Source organism: Zeugodacus cucurbitae, chromosome 3 (assembly GCF_028554725.1).
Source record: "Zeugodacus cucurbitae isolate PBARC_wt_2022May chromosome 3, idZeuCucr1.2, whole genome shotgun sequence".
In the NCBI taxonomy this organism is placed as follows: domain Eukaryota; kingdom Metazoa; phylum Arthropoda; class Insecta; order Diptera; family Tephritidae; genus Zeugodacus; species Zeugodacus cucurbitae.
This window is the reverse complement of record NC_071668.1, coordinates 73,022,656-73,043,958: the sequence shown is the minus strand read 5'-3', so window position 1 is coordinate 73,043,958 and position 21,303 is coordinate 73,022,656. Positions and strand designations below refer to the sequence as shown.

General features: G+C 34.1%; 1 protein-coding gene across 5 annotated transcripts in view; it reads right to left on the bottom strand.

Moving 5' to 3' along the window:
- Positions 1 to 21,303, bottom strand: part of LOC105215904 (stathmin) — a 204,731-nt gene that overhangs the window by 31,769 nt on the left and 151,659 nt on the right. Inside the window, exon 1 of one of the 5 annotated variants that reach the window (XM_054227739.1) lies at positions 166 to 202. The exons of the other annotated variants lie outside the window; for them this stretch is intronic. Coding sequence (XP_054083714.1) covers positions 166 to 187 — 22 coding nt within the window. The 5' untranslated portion in view covers positions 188 to 202. Of the gene's footprint in view, positions 1 to 165; positions 203 to 21,303 lie in introns of those variants that run through there. 5 annotated transcript variants of the gene reach the window in all.

Sequence of the window (21,303 nt, the reverse complement as noted above, 5' to 3'; positions counted from 1 at the left end):
CGTAATTAGCAGAACAATCAATTGCCACAAAAATTAGTAAATTGCTTATACATTTTTATAAATTCCATTTAAATATATTTTTGAAGAAATTATTTTTTTTACCATTTCAATTTCATTTTATTTTAATTTTCATAAAAAAAAAATATTTACGTTAAAATTACTTACACGTGGAGTGAATAGCCACCATTATGTATATGTAGCTTTATTGGTAGTGGTTGTTGTGGTGGTAACACAATAGTCTAGGCAGTGTCGGACGGTATGCAAATGCAATGCAGTGCAACGAAATGCGAAAGTCTTTCTCCGAAACTCAACTAATATACAAATATTGTGTAAACTTTTTCTTAGTAGATGTAGATTTTAAAGTCACAAGCCACTTATAATGCGTTGAAAATTCCTGCACAACACACTTGAATGGGCAAGAGATCACACCGGAATGTTGAAGCAGACTGCTGCCGAAATGAACACAACACCATCTGACGGACGATTGCAATACAAACTGCGGCGGCGTTGACAAAAAATGTGGCAAACAACATGCGATTGCCAAGCGGCGGCAGCAACAATAACAACAACAGCGGCAACAACAACAGCGCGACAATGGCAACGATAGCGACAGCGCTAGCGCACAGACACAACAACACACCAGCGACGTCTACGTATGGCTATGTACTGCTATGCATGTGTGCAACAACACATAAAAGCGGACATTGGACGAAGAAGGATACAGGAATGGAAAATATGTGAAAAATGTAAAATATTCAATGCTGACGATGATGAGCCAGTGTGCTAGTGGCGAAAGGCTTATAGAGAGACGCGTGTTAAAAGAGGCTAAAGCGGACTGTGGCTGGTTTTGTAGCACACTTTTAGGCGTGTATGCCAAGTGACTGCTTTACTTATACGCAAATACCAGCGGCTTCAAGCACGTTGTTTTGCACAAATTTATTTATTGGTTGTGTGTGTGTGTGTGTGTGTTCCGCAAATGTAATGGAATTCTCGTTTTGGTGTGTGCGAAGGATTTACCGTTATTTGTTGTTGTTACAGTTGCTGTTCGCCGCATAGTTACAGTACTAACAGCACTGAAAGTCTACTGACATGTTGTTGTGCTTTAGTGTTGCAGCAGAGCGAAATCTCGCTTGTACGTAACCAAACACAAATGCAAACGGTAAATACAACTACAATTGCAGAAAAAGCAACAAATACAAATACCAAGTACCAGGTACATATACATATTCATGAGTATCGAATCGAAGTAGTACTGTGCAAAAACAATGTTGCCGTGCAAATTGAGCTGTTGTTTGTTGGCACTCACTTGAGTACACGGTGTTCCGTAATTGGCTAATTTGCGAGGAAAAAATTTTTTATTTGCCAATTTTTTTTTTTTAGCATGAGTCATGCTCATTTTCTAATGGATTTTATGTAAAAAAAATTTATAATATTATATATCCTTATAATATATACCAACGAAATAGAAAAATATTTTTATCCTGAAAATTTGAAGTTTTAAAGAATATATCGAATTTTTTTTTAATGTAAAAGGTGAAATTCAAAATTGCTCGCTCAAAAAGTTCAAAATTTTTTATCTGTATAAAGCTGAAAGCTAAAATTTCAAGCCATAAGCATTATCCAAAGACAATCCTCCCTTAATGAAAATTATTTTTAAAATTGAGAAATCATTTAACTCAGTACTGTCATTCATCTCCTCCCTTGTTCAACATTATTTCACATTTCAGCTTTTCTAATCTACGACACTGTGCAGCCTCTTTTTGCCTATAATTTCTGGTATAGCGTTTGTTGCTAACGTCGCTAACGTTGCCAACTTTTGTCGACCCTCTCATGCTTGTTCTCTTTTCTATGCGCCACATGAGATTTGAAGTATACTTCAGAGTGTGGCTGTAGCTGTGGTTGTAGGAGTTCAGACGGTAGCCGACAAAATGGGGAATTAGTAAGAAAACCGAATTATTAGACGCCTAAAAGGCAGCTACAAGTCAGCTAAATACATAGCGGTATAACTAGACACTGCCATATATACATATGTACAATAATGTATGTGTGTGTCAGCAATGTGCAAAGTGAATGTTGAAATGCATTTAAAGGATAATAAATGGTTGAAACGGAATAGAAGAATAGCGCAGCGGAAGTGGCGAATATTCTAGTGTGTCAAGCAAACAAAATACAATAACAAAGATGAGGTGTTGAACGAGTGGTCGGTCGTTGCTCGTATATGTATATTACACTGAGAGAAATTGAGTTGCAAAGTGATTAGAAAATATAAAAAAAATATGAAAATAATATGAATAGAAATTAAATTAAATACAATTAATTGAAATAATTTAAATTAAATTAAATAGAATTAATACTAAAATAATTAAAATTCAATTCAATAATAATTTAATTTACTGAGTCATTTAATTTAATAAAACTGAGTCGAAGCAAGCAAAAAGTATAAGAAAAATGTAAACTTTTGAGTTAAAGTATTTTAAATTGAATTCAATTAATGGATTAGCGTTCACATTGAATTAATTTTGTCTATCGAATTAATTTGAACTAAAGTCTACAACTGTATTTAAACTAAACTAACATCATTTATATTGAATTGAATAGTTTAACTAAATTGAAGCCGATTAATCTCAACTAAATTGAATTAGTTTGATTTCAGATAATTAATATTTGTCAATGAAATAAATATAGGAATTTAAGGGAGAGGTTTGGGTTTCAGCGCAAAAAACAGTTTTTTTGTGATTTTTTATCTCAAATATTCAAACCTTCTATACATTATTGAGCATAGTTTTGATTATGTTCTGTAAATTTTTCTTGCCAAAATATTAAACTATTAGCCCGTGACAGAGCTTCCCCTAGGCCGTCTTGAAAAAAAAAACAATTTGCGGTGTTCACTGTAACTCGGCCGGAAAATATCCGAAAATGAAAAATCATAAAAATTTAGTTAAATTTTAAACAAATCTTCCCCCCAACGTTCTCTGATTATTTTTTTTTATTTAAAAATTTTTGGCGGCCATCTAATGTGTGAACCGTTATTTTCGACTAAAATTTCCGCCATTTTCAGGGTGGGAAACACCCTTAATGTTAAGAAAAAAATTTACTAAACGTAGGGGGGAGGTATTTTATATGAAGAAAATGTTTACCTAGTTTGAAATTAATCGGTCGAGTAGTTTTCAAATGGCAGTGAACACGGACTTCAAAAAAGTAGTTTTGAGAAAAACGCGTTTAAAACCGTAACTGTTAGAGTTAGAGCGTTAAAGGTCCCGAGACTAATTAAACAATAACTTCAAGAATGTTGCTTAGATCGGATTAAAATTTTTAGGACATATTCTTGAAATGTTAAACAATAAGATAAAACAAAAAAAAAAAACAATCGATTTTTCGAAAGTGAAAACTCAGACCCCTCCTTTAATGAAATACTCATATAATTGAACTAAAGTCGACAGCAAGACTTAACTAAGTTATATTCAATTGGATTAATCATTTGAACTGAATTAATTAAGTGAATTAATCTGAACTAATTCCGAATTAATTTGGATTTCAGTTAATCATATATAGCGATTGAATTAAATTGAGGACTTAGTTGAAATATTTGTATAAAATTTATCTTAATCTAATTGAAATTAAAGATCAATTCTAAAACATTATATCAGCTATGAAGGAAATACAATGAAATTATGAGAAATTTTCAGTTTTTACTTTGGGATATTCAATTTCATGGAACAACTAATAGTTTTTGGGGTTTATAACTTCGAAACCCTAAAATTTTTTTTGAGAACATAAAAAATTTGTTCGCTAAAATATCTTTCTATATCCTTCATAATTTTTCATACCATAATTTCTAAAAAAATCTGTGTATCTTTTAGTCTAAATCTACAGTCAAGTCAGAAACTTAGAACTTAATATCAACACATTACATATTTTTCAAATGAAATCCAGCTATTTTCGCTTAGTGCAACTCAATTTTTATTCAAGCTTCCTAAAATTCCACAAGTACTTTACAAACAAATCAGTATACGCTATAAAAATCAAGCATACTTTTAGGCGGTATAGACCGACAAAATCACTTTAGCTCTTATCTTCTACAGTGCCTTTCAAGTATTTTCAAGTACATATAGCCTACAATCTGAAGCCTTTCTGCAAACACTAGCAATGCAACTTTACAACAGATTGCAGCACAAAATCATTGAAAGCGCATAGCAGAGATATTGAGTGTCAAACGGCGCACCAAAATCAGCACACTATACTTCGATTGCCTTTGAAGTTGCTAACAAAACAAAATCGATAGCGTTGCCAACTACATTTGCTACGCTACAAAGCGAATTTCCTTTGCCGCATTGTGCTTTCGGCATTTTCCAGCCACACTCATTCTGTGAGTACACGGCTAAAGGACATAGGTCAAAGCGCTGCAAGCGATAAACGTGTAAATGCGGCGTGAAAGTGTGAAAACAGCGGAAAAGCTAAAGCAGTGAGAAATCGCGAATAATCGAAAAAGCCGCCTGCAAATAAATGTTGCGCAAGCAGCAAATAACAGCGGTCTTCGCGAGCAAACCGACAAACTTAAATCCGTGGCAATTAAAAAAACCGAAAATTTTTTGTTGTAAACATCTATCATGGCAGACAGCTTTTGACAGTAATAAGTTAAAAATTGTTGCTAACGTGTTGCCAACCGGGCGGCCCAAACCTAACCTCGCCTGCATGTCTGCCATAAGCTATGTGTCGTCGTCTATGTCGAATTCGTGCGCAACACAGTTATGTCGGCGGACTATGCGAAGTCACGCCACGCCAACATGCGATTCATGCTTTTGACTTGCGATTCACCTCGCTTTGCCGGTAGAAAAATACATGAATATGTATTTTGTTGCATGTTGCACGTTTCGCGCATGTTGCTACAGTTGTTGCACCTAACGTACATAGACATATCAGTATATACGGCTCTACATAAATCGGATTCGGTAATCTTATGTGTTGGCGCATATGTCTGCAGCGTCTACTAAATTGTTTTTTTTTATTATTGTTGTTTATTTTTCCTTTCCCAATTTTCTTGTCGGTTGCTTGTGTCTATCGGCGTTGCCGTGACCGGCATTGGCACCACCGTCGCTGATGATGAATCATCAGCAGTGTTTTAGCGTTGTTGTTTGTTTCATTTCCTTTTCACCGCTGCTTGGTGCTTTTCATATGAAACAATTATGTATTGCGGATTTTCTCTTTTTCGCCGTCATTTTCCATACACGTGCTTTTCCGTCGTTTTCGCAAATTGCTATTCTCTTGCATTTGCTTTTACCTTCGTTTGCTTTTTCGCCGCAAAATGTTTCACTGACTGCGCTACTACACCCAGTGAGTCATTTGATTTGCACCAATACGAAAGCAGCTGTTTTATTGGTGTATAACGGTACTCTATATTTTCATTATATATTTGGTAAGGCAAATACATATGTAGGTATTCATGTGTACATTAGTTAAGACGAAGTTTCGGTAAAACTTGAGTTTGTTCTATAATGTACAACATTCATTTGAGTTCTTAATAAATAAATTTTTTTTGTTTCAGATTACGGTAGATTACACCTTTAAAAATAACATATTAAAATTTCAAATCGATATCTTAAATAGTTTTTGAGCTATAGCAATTTAAAGAGCAGCCGCTCGGTAATAGTGTAAACGATCATTTTATCTTTAAACGCGTTTTTCTCGAAACAGCATTTTCCGAAATTTGCTGCAGTGATTACTCAAAATCAAATGATCCGATCACTATCGATTTTTTTTTACATGTTCGAATTTTGGCAGGCCAAAACGACCAAAATTTTGGGTAAAATTCGACTATTTTTTTTAAACGCCGCCATATTGTCAATTTTTGATTTTTTTTTATCGTAGGTCATTGTACAGACAATATTATCTAGTTTAAGGAGAATTTTATTTTTTTAGATTTCATCCACGGAGAAGACCGGAATCACTGTTGCAGTGAAGGACCCTTTTTACGCGCCGTTGGAGATCGACTATAACTTAAAAAATATTCAATTTTTTTCTTCAAAAATTTCACTGTATATTCATGAAACATGTATAAATATATTCTTAAAATTTTAAAATAATTGATAAAGTATTTTTTTAATACAAATTCCCAAAAATCAACTTTTTTTAGGCCATTACCCCTTAAATGTTTCTCGAGAACTACGATAGAACTGGACAAACATTTAGAAAACACTCGGAATACTTTGTTGTGATTCATGACAGAATTATCGATAAATTGTATATATAAAATGTATATGTCATTGAACTCTTCCTAAACAGCTGGACCGATTTGAAAAACATTTTTATGTGTCTTCAGGTGTATTCGATAATGGTTTATAGTTACCATTCGGCCCAATTTAAATAGTGCATTTCATTAATTTTAAGTTTATAAATTTCTTGATGTTGGTCAAAAATTGAAGGTGCCATTGTTACTGTATAGAACCCGCTAAAAGGAATATAAAATAGTTTTTGATTGGGAAATGTTTAATAATTAGATGTCGTTGTACCAAATCTTCAATCCATTTACAGTTGAACTTCCACAACTCACACTTCTATAACTCGAAGTTCTCTATAACTCGAACTCTTGAATTGGAAATATATGTTAAATTTTCTACAAATTACATTCCCTAAATCGAAGTCTGTCAAACTCGAAGTTTTTTTTGGATTATGGTGATTCGAGTTATGGAAATTCAGTATTATCTGCGTTTCATTTCATACTTTTTTTAGTATCATAATAGCTTAAAATATCATGCGGGACAATGTCTATCAGGTTGCTATACATCTTATATATATTAGTATACATATATATTTCTTATTTTAATTTAATTTTCGACAATTTCTCGAAGGTCTTCCAATCTTTTTCTAATGTTAATGTTCATTATAATAACACTTGTTCTTTAAAAGCAACCAATGTTGCTTATAAATCCTTTAAAAAACTGGGCTTAAGTTTCTAGATTAAAACAAAATCGACCATCGACCTTTAATATACAATATTAGATCGTCATATAAACGAAACGTTCTGTAATTTTAGGGATACTTAGGGGTTTCGAAATTTATGGATCTGGATCAAATGCTTCTGGCAGAGATTTGCTGATATATTTAAGAGTCTAATGAAAGTAACTTTAAAGTAGGAAAGTGACATTGTGAACAGGAAGAGCTACATTCTGACCATCTGTTCACTACAATCGATTAGCACACTCTCATTATCGACGTAAACATCGACAAAAATTATGTATTTGTAGAATATTTATATTCAGGGGTGTTGTGGAATCCAAGACAGATTTGCTGAATGTCAGAATGGTAAACCAATTCTGTTTTTCATTGGTGTCACAGAATCTGATTGGATTTTCGTCTTTTCGAATATAAGCAAAGCAATATTCGAATCAGCTGTTCTGATATTTATTCATGGGGAAAAATTAGCAAAACATGTTTTTGGAATTGTAATCATATAATTAGTTCAAAATATTCATTAAACCCAAAAAATATAATTAAAATGAGAAATTAGTTCAGTTTTTATTTTATTTGGCAATGAAAGTAGCGCGAAAAAATTAAGGTTTTAAAGAATCACAGTAATTCGCTTTATGCTCAAAGGAAGTCAAAAATAGTAATTATTTTTATGTAAAAATGTACATATTTAAGTGTATATATACAGTGGAACTTCTCTAACTCGAATCACCATAATCCACAAAAAAACTTTGAGGAAATTTGTATGGCATTGCCTTTCAATGTCACTTCAAGAGTTCGAGTTATGGAGAACTTCGAGTTATAGAAATTCGAGTTATGGAAGGAAATTTGTATGAAATATGATTTTCAAACGCTATTGATAATTTAAAAGTTCAAGTAATGGAGATCTTCGAGTTATGAAAGTTCCACTGTATATTGTTTAACTTGTATATTAATAGTTAGATATTTCCATGATCTAATCTGAATTACTTTTTTTGTAAAATTCTTAGAATATTTTATTTTTTTCGTTGAATTCAATAATTACGTCATTTAGCGTTCTTATCTTATTTTTTAATAATAATTATACTTTTTCCAAAGCGTTTTAACGGCAAATAAAAATAAATTTGAACAAAATGTCTCAAATCTGTCAGCCCTGAAACTCTTGGTTTGTTTCTGATAGTTAAACCGATAAAACTGGTTTCCATGACACCTAAAACCAATAGAATTTCTGATTCGAACATCATACCAATAATATCAGAATTCATGACACGATCCAGAATTTTTTGTCGGTTTGAATTCTGATTCCGACAACTGTCAGATTCCATAACAACCCTGATTTACTTGGATCTATTTATTGGTTTGGTGTCTTATGACTCAAAAATATCTACTAAATCTCAGGGACTGTGGAGTAAATATAGACTTTGATATATGATAGGATATTTTATTATCGTATTGACTTATGAAGTAGTTTAGCTGTAGTAATGAATATGTATTTGTTTATAGAACTGATAATATATCGAGGAAGACTTTTATTATGCAATCTTGGAAACTTGAATTATCAGGAAACAATAACGACATTTTATTCAATTTAGTGAACTGATAATTTTTATATTTCTTCTATGCAGTCGCAATTCTTTTTAGCTTAGTAAAATTAAATCTCCATTCAATATAAATATCAATTGTAAGACTCATCATATCGCTCATTTACATGAATAGTGTCATAACTCAAAAAACATGATTTTTGAGTTGAGTATGAAGAAATGTGGGCAATTTCATCGACCATATTGTATAAAAATTTCATTCCGATGCGTAGGCAAATAAACCGACACATTTTGTATTACAACGATATTGGTGAAGAATTAATTAAATTTTTCATACTGCATTCTTTCAGCAAAAACGACACTTTTGACTTATGACTGCGAAATTGATTTATATTTTTCACAATTATGCCCAAGAAAAAGCATTAGTACACTCTATTTGGTCCATTTATGCTCAACATTGTATTTAATATATTACAGGCCACTAGATTTCTCAATAAACTGATGGCATTTTTCTATATTTGCTAAATATGAGACAATTGAAAACTTAAATCGCTCTCCTGAAAAATCTACCTTTTTGAGTTGTGACATTATTCAAGTAAATGAGCGATATAATTCTTGCAAATTTACCGTTAGTATATATCTATAATATATTTCTCTTCTATTACATATTTCCCTGTAATTTAAATACAAATTCATTGTTACACTGTTGCTAACTAACCAATTTGCTCTGTCAGCTCATTAGTCATTCTCAGCTAATCACAATATCTCAATTAGTACGAATTTCAACTGATTGTAGTCAAATTTTGGTACATTTTATGCACGTAATTATGATTACAAACCATTGATTACACATTACAGTTGTTGTTGTTTGCCAGCTATTGAAAATCCGAGCATTATTTACCTGAGCCGAACTGAAATTACGTAATAATGCAATTTACAGTTACAATCTATGTGTAGATAAGCACATAATTGTATATTTGTACACAAATACAACAGTGTTTATATACAGACGTGTGCAAATATTTAGCCACAGATGCATATATGTGTATAGCCACATATGTATATGTATATGAACCTACATATGTATGTATGGGTGGTAGGCCTGTAATTTTGTGAAACTCATTATTATTATTATTATTAATGCTGTTCGAAAATTCGATTTACTTTTTGTTGTTATTTGTATGAAGATTATTGTTGCTTTATATTCACATACAGTATATATTGTTATTACTTACGCAGCAGATCAATTTTAAGATATTTTTGTTATGTAATTTATAGTCATATTGCAGTGGACTTACCTAGAAAGGAGAGAAAAGAAAACAGGAAATTAATTTTTATTTATATTTTAATGAATACTTCAATGTTTATATATATGCATGTAGTTATAAATTCTCACTTCAATTCGCTGCTTATTTACTTTTCAATTTAATTTTTAATAAACTGCCCTACGTTCCGCACCAGTTCCGACTTATTTGTAATAACTTTTTTTAATTATTTTATTTTTTTTTTGCTCAAAATATTTCCGTTTTATTTTTTTTTTTCGTTATGCACATATATTTTTCATGCTATAACCCATTAATAATTTTGCATGCAAAATGCTGACGCTCGCCCTTTCCGGTGTGACTGATACCATACATGTGCTTATAGCTATAGCTATATGGTATATATTAACACTGTAGAGCAGACACATGCACAATAGTTGGTATAAATATACACACAAACACATAAAAATGCACATATTTCAACCCAATCAAACGGAAGTAAGGTTGAATTGTTTAAAAAATCAATAATGCAGGTACAAATTACCTTACTACATGCAGCAGAAGGTTATGCATTGTAACACCTTGTGCCACATTGTACCCGCATGTGGCAGGCAAATACAATTTTTGTATGTGTATATATGCTAAATTTGTTCAACTTGTTTTCATGCAATTCTAGAAGTACAGAGATACAAACAATATATGCTTTACTTGTGTGTATTGCAACCCAATTAGCGAATATGTATATCACAAGTTGTAGACAATTGCATTCATAGACATATCATTTGTTGTTGTTGTAGTGGTATAAGTTATTTTGGTACTATTTTTGAAGAATACTAACGAGTTGATGAATAAGAATCAAGTTTTATATCAATTACTTAAAATTTACTTCCATAAGAGTGAACTATGCTGTTTTGTAGAAGTATACCTTTTGGCGCATGATGGATATGATTTTGTCATTACTCAGTTTGGTATATATTAAACGACAGACTAATACCAGTTATACGAAAAACCACTGTTCGTTATAAAATTTTAATTTTCAATGCAATTTTCTCGACATTCTTTTCTTCATTGTTGAACAGAAAAAGGTTCAGGCTCCCTGATCTCAACAATATGATCGCTTGCATTTTCAGATGTTCCATTTTGAAGAATTTTCGAAGTCCTCTAGAAGTCCTCAATATCCATCGACCCCGCTATATATCACGTACCGATTGTTCTACAGCTATGGAATTTATCAAGAGTGTTTTGAAGAACGTCTCAAAGAAACGATACAACGTTTTGACTATCAGTTCAATATGTATTAGGTCTACAACTTTGCTTCCCCCGTTTTTTTGTAAATTTAAGGCTTTTTTGTATAAAAACGGTTACAAAAATGTTATTCAAAATATTGGCCGTCGCTAGTTACTACTTTTGACCATCTTTCTGGCAGCATGCGTATTCCGTGCAAATGTCGAGAATTCAGCTCAAAAAGTGACATTTTCAGTTGAGAATAAGTTTGGGATGCATACAGATCTCTACAAATATTTTGTTGGGTTAATGTTGACACCAATCGATTTAATCGACCAGTGCTTGACCCTAGAGACATCTATTGGAAATCGGCGGAAATTGTGGACCTAATATATACTCTGTACAAAAAAGCATTAACCCGGTACTGCCCAGAACTTTTTACGTTGCAGAGTTTTCTGAAATGAAATACAACTATGTATTTGGACATACTGAGCACGAAAATGATGTCAGTTTTGCGTTTCATTATACTCAATATATAAATTTTCCGGAAAATGCGAAAAACCAGCGTAGTTTGTAGTTTTATAGTGAAATTTTCAAATTATTTATGAAAATAAAGGGATAAATTTTGCGTTAACATATGGTAATCGTGGGTTAATTCGGGTTAAAAGGAAAAAGTTTTTTCATAAACCCATTGAAATTCGAAAACATTTCATCCTTTTATCACCACTTGCCGCCTATATTATGCTTCAAAATACTATACACACCATTTAGTTGTTTTAAAAAGATAGGAAAAACTCCTGTTAACTTTTTTCATATTTCATTTGCAATTTTTTTGGACCTTTTTGTTTTACGCCAAACTGACTTCAACTCATGTTACTACGATATAACGGCAACACGAAACTTTTATTGCTGTGTTTCGCAACAGCATGTCTGGCGTGAATAACATGCCGGCACGAGCTGTCAGTTTATGACGTCCCATTAGCTGCGCATATAAAATGTGGGCAGACATTAGCTGAACACGTGGAACACCCATTCTAATATAGAAGTGTCTGCATATTAACGTTTTTCGTTGCTGTGTAGCAAGATACAGCTAGTTTTTGCTGAGGAAAAGTAAGCTTTTTGTGAAAGTTCTAAAAGCAGCAATTCAAGATTGAAACTGATTCAATCAATATAGGGATAAGAGACTTTAATACTTTTTGAGGCTTTTGTTTCGATTTTTTTTTTCACTATGGGACATTTATGCAATGACGTTTTTACTGTCCTCACAAATTTTCGGCTGGAAATACTACTAAATTTCGATATCGAAAACGTCCATCCTGTGATTTTAGAATTTGCTATAATATTTTATTAACCACAGATCTTTCTAGGTGAGGAATAGTCAATAACAGTTTACCCTTTTTAAAAAATTCCAAGGAATTTCAATTTGTAAAGGGTAATCTATACATATATTTTCCAAAATCTTAATAAAATTTTATTCTTCCTTATTTATACGAATAATCTCATAGTTATATATTCTTAAAGTTCTTCCAAATCTCTTTGTACACATAATAAGTTGACGAGTTCACAAAAAAACATTTCTCCAAATGAAGCATACTGCGTTTTCCCAATTACTTTCTTCCCCGCCCCTCATCCCTGCTGACTCGTACAGCACATTAAACGCTTTCTTAGCAGCTTAATGCCTTCAAGCAAGTGACAAAGCTGGTCAAGTAAGCTAATATGGGCATTGTTTTGGTGAATTCCACTCACATAACGTATGCACGATTTAATTACCTTTTGAACCCCAACAGCGGTCACCCTTAAATAAATACAAAACAAACTATATGAATGCTATTCATACTCATGCGTTGCCACACTGCGTCACTAAGTTTACGACATTGCCATACTCCGCCTTCGGTAAATACGCGCTAGCAAACTACTAATGACCACTAACACTTAGCTAGCTATGTTAGTTGGCGTCGTTTTGTTGTGGACAAGGGTCAATCGAGCAGCTTGAGTCAAGTCAGGGCTAATTTACAACCATCCCCCATTTCTTCTTTCTGCTGCCACACACTTACCAATCAACATTTTCTTTGTTTATAATGTACAATCAGCCCCTTGAGCTGGTTTGTTGTTTGCTACCACCACTATATACTTGCTAAGAAGCCTACATTTAGGCGCAGTATGAGGAATATCATTAACATGAGTATCGGGTTTCAACAAGCGGAATTTCGGATTTGGTATTTTAAGATTTTTTATAGTACAAGGCTGTCAGATATTTAGTAGAACTGGCAATTCTTTAATAATCAATTAGTTTAGATTCGATCATTTGAAGGTGAGATCTTAAGATTCTGTGGTTCTTTCGATCGGTAACTCAATAGTAAGTGTCTTTTTTTATAGCAATCTGAGAAAATCAGACGATCCCACTATTGTAATCTACAGATTACGAAATATCAGAATTCCACAAACATTTTCAGGATTGCAAACAAGGGATTTGACTGACATTTTAAAATCCCGAAATTTCGGAACTTAAAAATGTTTCGGTATTCCATGTACTCTATGTACGTGCTGTTATTACGAACGACAATGCTTTACTTTTCCAACCCATTTTGCTGTTTGTTTGTCTCTTTTGGCACGCATTAATTTAGTTGCTTGTGGTTGTTGCCATGCCATATATAAAGTTCAACAATCAACAGCGCACATAAACTACTCATTTCTCGTTTACCAACACTGCTGTGCTATTTTACGCTCGGCAATGTTTAAGAAAATTGCCACTGCCTTAAATGATTACTTGACAATATTTAGTTGGTATGGGTTTGTTGGGGCGAAACCCACCAGGTTAATAACCACCTCGCAATGCAACCCTTACTCTGTTGTTTCTGCGCTCCACGGTGTCTCAGTAATCGATATTTATTTAACCTCCCATTTCACGTTTTATTTGTTATTGCTTGCCGCAAGTGCGTACGTGGTATTAATTATAAATTGGCAAATTTTATAGCTTGCGTGCTATAATTTACACGGCAAATGTCGTTGTCCTTCACCCACCCTCATTTCAAGTAATTGTGCTTAGTTAATGTATACACGTGAGACCGACTATTTTTAGTGATTCGTAAGGTTTCGCTGTAGATCAATGTACAGAAGAGTGACTCACTATCTTTGCCTTAAGGTACGTGAAGACCAGACCTGGCGTGGAACGTCATAAGTATTTATAAGTAATGAGCGCTTCTTTTAATCAAAAGTCCCGAAGACCTGCAGTTTGTTCCGGCAACGGCTTGTCTTGGAACAATTCAGGCTTAAGTACGTTCTAGCAACCTATGGAAGACAGCAAATTAAAAAGGCTGACCTGCTGTATCTGTATTTTATAGTCAGTCATGTAGAATAAAATTAAGAGAGAGAGTGTGAGAGAGATTACAAAATTCTACGGACAGTCCGGTATATACGACCGGAACGCACCCACATTTTTATCCGTCCAAGGACTGTAAACATGACAGCATTCCGCAAAATTAGTTGGGAGAATGTTTTCTTATGTTACAGCAACAATAGAAAGACACAGCTAGAATGAGGGAGCAAGAGAGAGGACATAAAAAAATGTCATACAGCCATTGAAAGGAAAGTTTTATAAGCACAGCGTCAACTCTATTCGATAGCGATGACGAGTAAAGACCGAATCAGTCTCTTTAAGTGAGGGGTCTGGGTTTTCACTTTCGAAAAATAATTTTTTTTTTTTTAATTTTTTTTGTTTTATCTTATTGTTTAACATTTCAAGAATATGTCCTCAAAATTTTAATCCGATCTAAGCAATATTCTTGATGTTATTGTTTAGTTAGTCTCGGGGCCTTTAACGCTCTAACTCTAACAGCTACGGGCGTTTGGGATTGCAGTGCAGCTTTAAACGCGTTTTTCTCAAAACTACTTTTTTGAAGTTCGTGTTCACTGCCATTTGAAAACTACTCGACCGATTCATTTCAAACTTGGTACACATTTTCTTCATATAAAATACCTCCCCCCTACGTTTAGTAAATTTTTTTTTTTTTACATTAAGGGTGTTTCCCTGAAAATGGCGGAAATTTTAGTCGAAAATAACGGTTCACAGATGACCGCCAAAAATTTGTAAATAAAAAAAATAATCAGAGAACGTTGAGGGGAAGATTTGTTTAAAATTTATGGCTTTTCATTTTCGGATAATTTCCGGCCGAGTTACAGTGAACACCTCAAATTGTTTTTTTTTTTTCAAGACGTCCTAGGGGAAACTCTGTCACGGGCTAATGGTATAATATTTTTGCAAGAAAAATTTATAGAACATAGTCAAAACTATGCTCAATAATGTATAGAAGGTTTGAATAAAATTGCTTAATCGATATTTGAGATAAAAAATCACAAAAAAAGTGTTTTTTTTTTTTGCGCTGAAACCCACACCCCTCCCTTAATATAGCGTATGGTCTTGTTTCGAATCTTGGCCGTCGCAAAATTTAAAACTATAATAAATGTTGTTGTAAATATATTGAAAGGAAAGACCTATAAGCTCAAACATCAATGATCTCTATTCCTTTGCGAGGAAGAGTAAAATAAGAACCAGCTTCTTTAATCTTTGATATAGAATTGTTTCGAGTTCTCATTGTCGCCAATTTTGAAACTATAGAAAATGTTATGACAATGCTAAAACATTGGACGAACTCTGTGGTTAACTTCGAAACATATCCCACCAAATCGTTAAGATAATCCTAGGTGTAAATATCTGCAACACTTCGAAGCGTCATATTTTAGATATTTCGAGCAAATTTAATCTTATCATCCATGCCCTCTATACAGTCTAACCGCGTTGAAGCCGTTGAAAGTATTCCATGAAGTATTTACTCTTTAACACACTGCATATGAAGTCTTCTTTAATTCCACATTTAAATAAGAACTGCTGCATCTTGTAAAACACTTATGTAGAAGCCCACTTTAGGCTCACAATTATCATATTTCCTTATAAACACATACTCACGTTTTCCGGCGACTAGTTCACTGGGTTGAATGCCAACGAAGCAACGAGTGGCTGAGTCAGCTCAACTTCATTACTTCTGTAAAAGCCCGAGGCAAGTCAAAGAATGTATGTGTGTGTGTGTCTACACTACACTTTCAAAGGAGCATGTGGCAAGGTGAAAATATCCCCACGTATGTGCAGGTGGTGGCTCTTTCACTTTGAAGTTCTTTCATTTTTCCTAACATTTCCTTTTTTGCCCCTTTGTTTTTTAATTAAAACCCGCTTTTCTTGCAAGAATGGTGGGCCAAAGAGGCGAAACAAAGTAACACTAACACGAATACTACATAAATAACAGTACAATGTCTACTAATATGGCAAATGTGTGGCAATGAAGGAAGACGACGGACGTTCAAGTATTTGTGTGCGAGTGTGAGCCAAGCGCAGAGTTGATATAGAAGTAACTGTGTAACTTTTCATTTACTTCTTTTTTTTTTTTTTTTGCAACATTTTTTCTTCAATGTTGTTAGTGTTGTTGTTTGATGTGCTATTTTATAAACCTTTGTGTTCCAACTCTGCTCTCGCAGACTCGCATGTCCCTGTGCGCTCAACAAGCGTTCATACCGCTCCACCTTTGCGCTGACAACTGTATTAAAAAGTAAAATAACAACAACAATTGCGCTTATTGTGCTTTGTTCGGCACATTAGTGTGTTTTGTTACATTTTTGCTATTTGTTGTATTTTTGTTTTTGTTGTGACAGCCAGCAAGCAGCTCAGCGCGCATTTATTACATTGAGCTTACTCTGTGTGTAGGTATTTCCTTTTTTGAGATGCCGCAGGCGCTAAGCAACAGTAAACACGAGCGTAAAAGTTATTATTAAATCAATGCTGTCGCACTGTCGATATTACCTTCATTGGCAGCGGCACTTCGACTTAAGGTGTGTCTTTGTAGTTTTAAAGCATGATTAAACGGAACTTGTGTATTAAGGGTAAAAGGGAAGTTGACTTAAATATATATCTACTATTTGCGACATTTTTTTCAAAGAAAGCAATGTTATTGAATTTCAAATGGTCGTACAACTTGAAGACCCCTGGAAGGATTTTTAGAATTTAATTAGATCTTGCATCAAATATGTTTGTATTGAAGCTTTAGACATTTGCTAAAGGTTTGCCTCAGTTTATTAAGTATTATCTTACAGTTCGGGTATTGGCGACAGTTCGTGGAAAATCTATTGATTTGTAAAAATTACACCTGATATTCGGAACTTGAAATAAACTCCATATATTCTACGTGTAACCTGTTATAACTTTTCAAGTTAAAGTCATCGGATTTTTCAAAGGATTTTCCTGTTAAAACTGAGGAACTATGGTTGCCTCTAAAGTCCAAAATCGATATCTCGAACGGTCCGTCTTCTCGACAATCATGTCTACGTAACCGGAACGGACCCTGATTTCTAACGAATCACGGCTGTTAACTCAGAAGCATTCTGCAAAATCATTTGGGTTCTGTATTTAACCTCCAATATGTTTCGGATGACGATAGATCTTTACCGTTCTACTACTGATGTGGGAGTAATTCGATTGTATTAGTGCAGGGTCTGTTCCATTCACGGGGATTACCGACTATATAGTTGTTTGGGTACAGGTTCAATTACCGATAGATACAAGTACAATTCTTGCACATTTAGGGGTTACAAGGGTTTCGTGGGTTTAAAAAATCGATTTTTTGTTTTTGGCTTATTAATAGCCACAACATCTCAAGAATATTATCCTAAATTTTCAAGTCAATCCGAATAATAATTTCGGAGATACAGCCTTTGGATGGTGTGGGCTCCAAGTCAGGTACTATTGTTACTCAAAACTTTAAACGCGTTTTCTCGGAACCCTGTTTTCAAAGTCGTTTGTCAAATTGTCTCGAAAACCACTCAACCGATCTTGATGAAATTTGGCAGAGGTGTTCGAGATACAATTTACTCGTGCTTGAACGAAGGATTTTTTCTTTTTTCAATTACAACTATTTTAAAAAACAAAATTTCAAGAAAATTCGACTGAAATTTTTATTTTTTTGGAAAAATGTCTGCCAAAATTCCAATTTTCACGTTTTTGTCTTTCCTTGGTTCAAACACTTATTTTTGTTTTTTTCATTTTGGATGATCCTGTCAGGAGTTATACTGACAACGCGGAAACACCTTTTTCCCGAGGGGTCACCGGAAATGACGCCACAATGGAGGAGTTTTAATTTTTGTTTTTTGAAAATTTCTGAAATTATTCTTCAAATATGTATCTATAAGACAGAAAAAAAAGTAAAGAAATAATTTTTTACATAGAAAAAAAAAATGTTGAAAATAGGCTATTTTTAGGCGACAAAACCCATGTAACCCCTTAATCAATCAAGTTGGAAATAGCTGACCGTTTCGTCTCGATTGACTTCATGTACTTTCCTTTCCTAAACTGTCTGTTTTTATTTATTTGTGAAATTGACATTACTCTAGTTTCTTCGAAAGAAAAAAATTCGTCTTCTTCCAACGAGAATCCGGAATCCGGAATCAGGAATAAATTCGAATTTATATGTGACTAAAGGCTGCCAACTCGGCAACACATAATAACTACGGAATAATGCGTCCTTATGCTGTTTACAGCGGCTACGCTGGCTAGGTCAAGTTGTACGGATGGATGAAAATACTCCAGCTCTGGAAGTGTTCGATGCACTACCCGCTGGAGGAAGCCGCGGAAGAGGACGACCTCCACTCCGATGGAAGGATCAAGTGGAAAGTGACCTGGCTTCACTTGGTGTTTCCAGTTGGCGCCAAAAAGCAAAAAAGGCACGCTCTAATGGATACGGTTATAATCGCTTACAGCGGTTCCCACGACAAATATATATATATATGCTGGTCACAATATGTGTCATGGTGATCTTGTTTAATGATTTTGAAACACAATATTCAATATTTCCTAGAAGAAAATCTGATTTTAGACTATCTTCACTGAATCATTCACATCTAAGCCAGTGAAATTAGTAAATTCATGGTCTTTATTTCATAATACTTAAGACTTAAGATGATAAAGACACGATTGTAAATTATCAAAAATCAAATCGTTAGAATGTTCATGACCTAGCTTCATTTCAACTCAAACATTGAAATAAGCATCTATTATCATCATCTTCTGGTGGCCCTTCAGTACCAGAAGTACCAATAAATAAACGAAAAAAAATATAGAACAATTAAAGTGCCTAAGGTCAAAAGCATGTGTGTGTCTACATTTCTATAAAGAACAACCTTTCAAACGAAATAATAGCAAGATATCAAACTTTAATCGAATAAAGTTTTCAATGTGAATAAGAACAGCAGAACAATGCTTTTAATAAAAATCTTAAAATAGTCTCTGTCACTCCATGGCACATACAGCTCACATCCTATCGGCTTTTAAACTAAAGTGAGAATTAAAGTGATAAAATTGCACTTTTTTCTTTGACTATCGGCACTTGACTATGCCACACACAACTCTGTGTGCTGTGAGTGGGTTAAAGGCGAACAACAACAACAACAACAAAATGGGTGACCGCAAACAACTCACACACATATACATTTTTATAACACTTTTAAGTGTTATGCGCACACAATTATATCTGTGAAAATAAAATCGTATGGATATAAACTTGTATTTATAAACTTATGCTATTGCATGTGTGTATGTGTGGGTGTCTTTCAACACAAGCCATTATCTGTATTCCACACATGAATGTATGTGTTCTGCTTGCTGCTGGCAATATTATGTTTTTGTCATTTAAACTATTAGGAATAACGGTATATACAATTTTATTGTTGCGGTTGTTGGCTGTTACTATTGTTGTAGCGTTGAACTTTATCTGCATGTGACACATAAAACAGTCAACACCGCAAGCAAGGCAAGCCAAGCCGTTGGCAGTCTGTATTAAGTATGAATTCACTTGTAGGGAAGCGTTAATATATATATGTGTGTATGTGTATGTATGTAGCAGCTTACTTATAAGAGATATTCTCTCCAAACACAAGCAGGTCAACAGCACCACCCAGTGGAAAGGGTAAGGAAAGCGCAAATGCAGCAAAAGCAAAGGCGTCGGCAAATACAGCTTCCTTTTTTTCGGTGTCAGTGGAATGCAGCAAGTGCATACGGTTGAGTAAACCGATCTTTGTCAGCAGCATAGCCACAAAGGGGCGACCAGCGACCGCCGCATCGACCACCGAGTATAACGCATGAATACCTTGCCCACGACCAATCAGCCAACTGGCAGACCACAGGATTTCGGGTTGCAAGGCACAAAGAGGCAAATACATACATATGTGTGTAGTTATATATGGGCTTGTAATCACGCGTTCACACATGTGAAAACACACTTTTGTGCAACGGTGTCAGAAAGGACACTTTGAGGTCAAGCAAACGGAGAGTTATCACTTGTAGATGTTGCATACAAATAGGCGCATACAGCTGCCTTGCTGTCGACTTAATTAATGCTGCACATTAAAAGACTAAATTTTTTCTATCAAATAAGACCTGAACTGGGAAATTCTGGTAATTTCAAGTCAGCCGAACTTAAATCTATTCATATGCCGAATAATTGCTTTTTGCTTCTAGAAGGAGTTATGATATCGTTAAGAGATCTACGGAATGTCTTAAAGAAATATTCTTGTTTTTTTTTCAGTTTTTATACCCTGAACAGGGTATATTAAGTTTGTCACGACGTTTGTAACATCCAGAATGAAGCGTCGGAGGCCCTATAAAGTATATATATAAATGATCAGTATGTTGAACTGAGTCGATTTAGCCATGTACGTCTGTCTGTATGTCTGCATATATACGAACAAGTGAAATTTTTCAGATGTTATTTTCTCTTTAAGAAGCTGCTCATTTGTCGGAACTGCCGATATCGGACCACTATATCATATAGCTGTCATACAAACTGAACGATCGGAGTCAAGGGCTTGTATGGAAAACTTCCGCATTTTACTACATATCTTCACGAAATTTGGTGTGAGTTATTGTGCACAGAAATAATTTAATCTCCGAAAAACTTGTTCAGATAGGTTCACTATAGCATATAGCTGCCATACAAACTGAACGATCGGAATCATTGGCTTGTATGGAAAACTTTCGCATTTTACTACATATCTTCACGAAATTTGGTGTGAGTTATTGTTCATAGAAATAACTTAATCTCCGAAAAAATTGTTCAGATCGGTTCACTATATCATATAGCTGCCATACAAACTGAACGATCGGAATCATTGGCTTGTATGGAAAACTTCCGCATTTTACTACATATCTTCACGAAATTTGGTGTGAGTTATTGTTCATAGAAATAATTTAATCTCCGGAAAAATTGTTCAGATCGGTTCACTAAGCATATAGCTGCTAT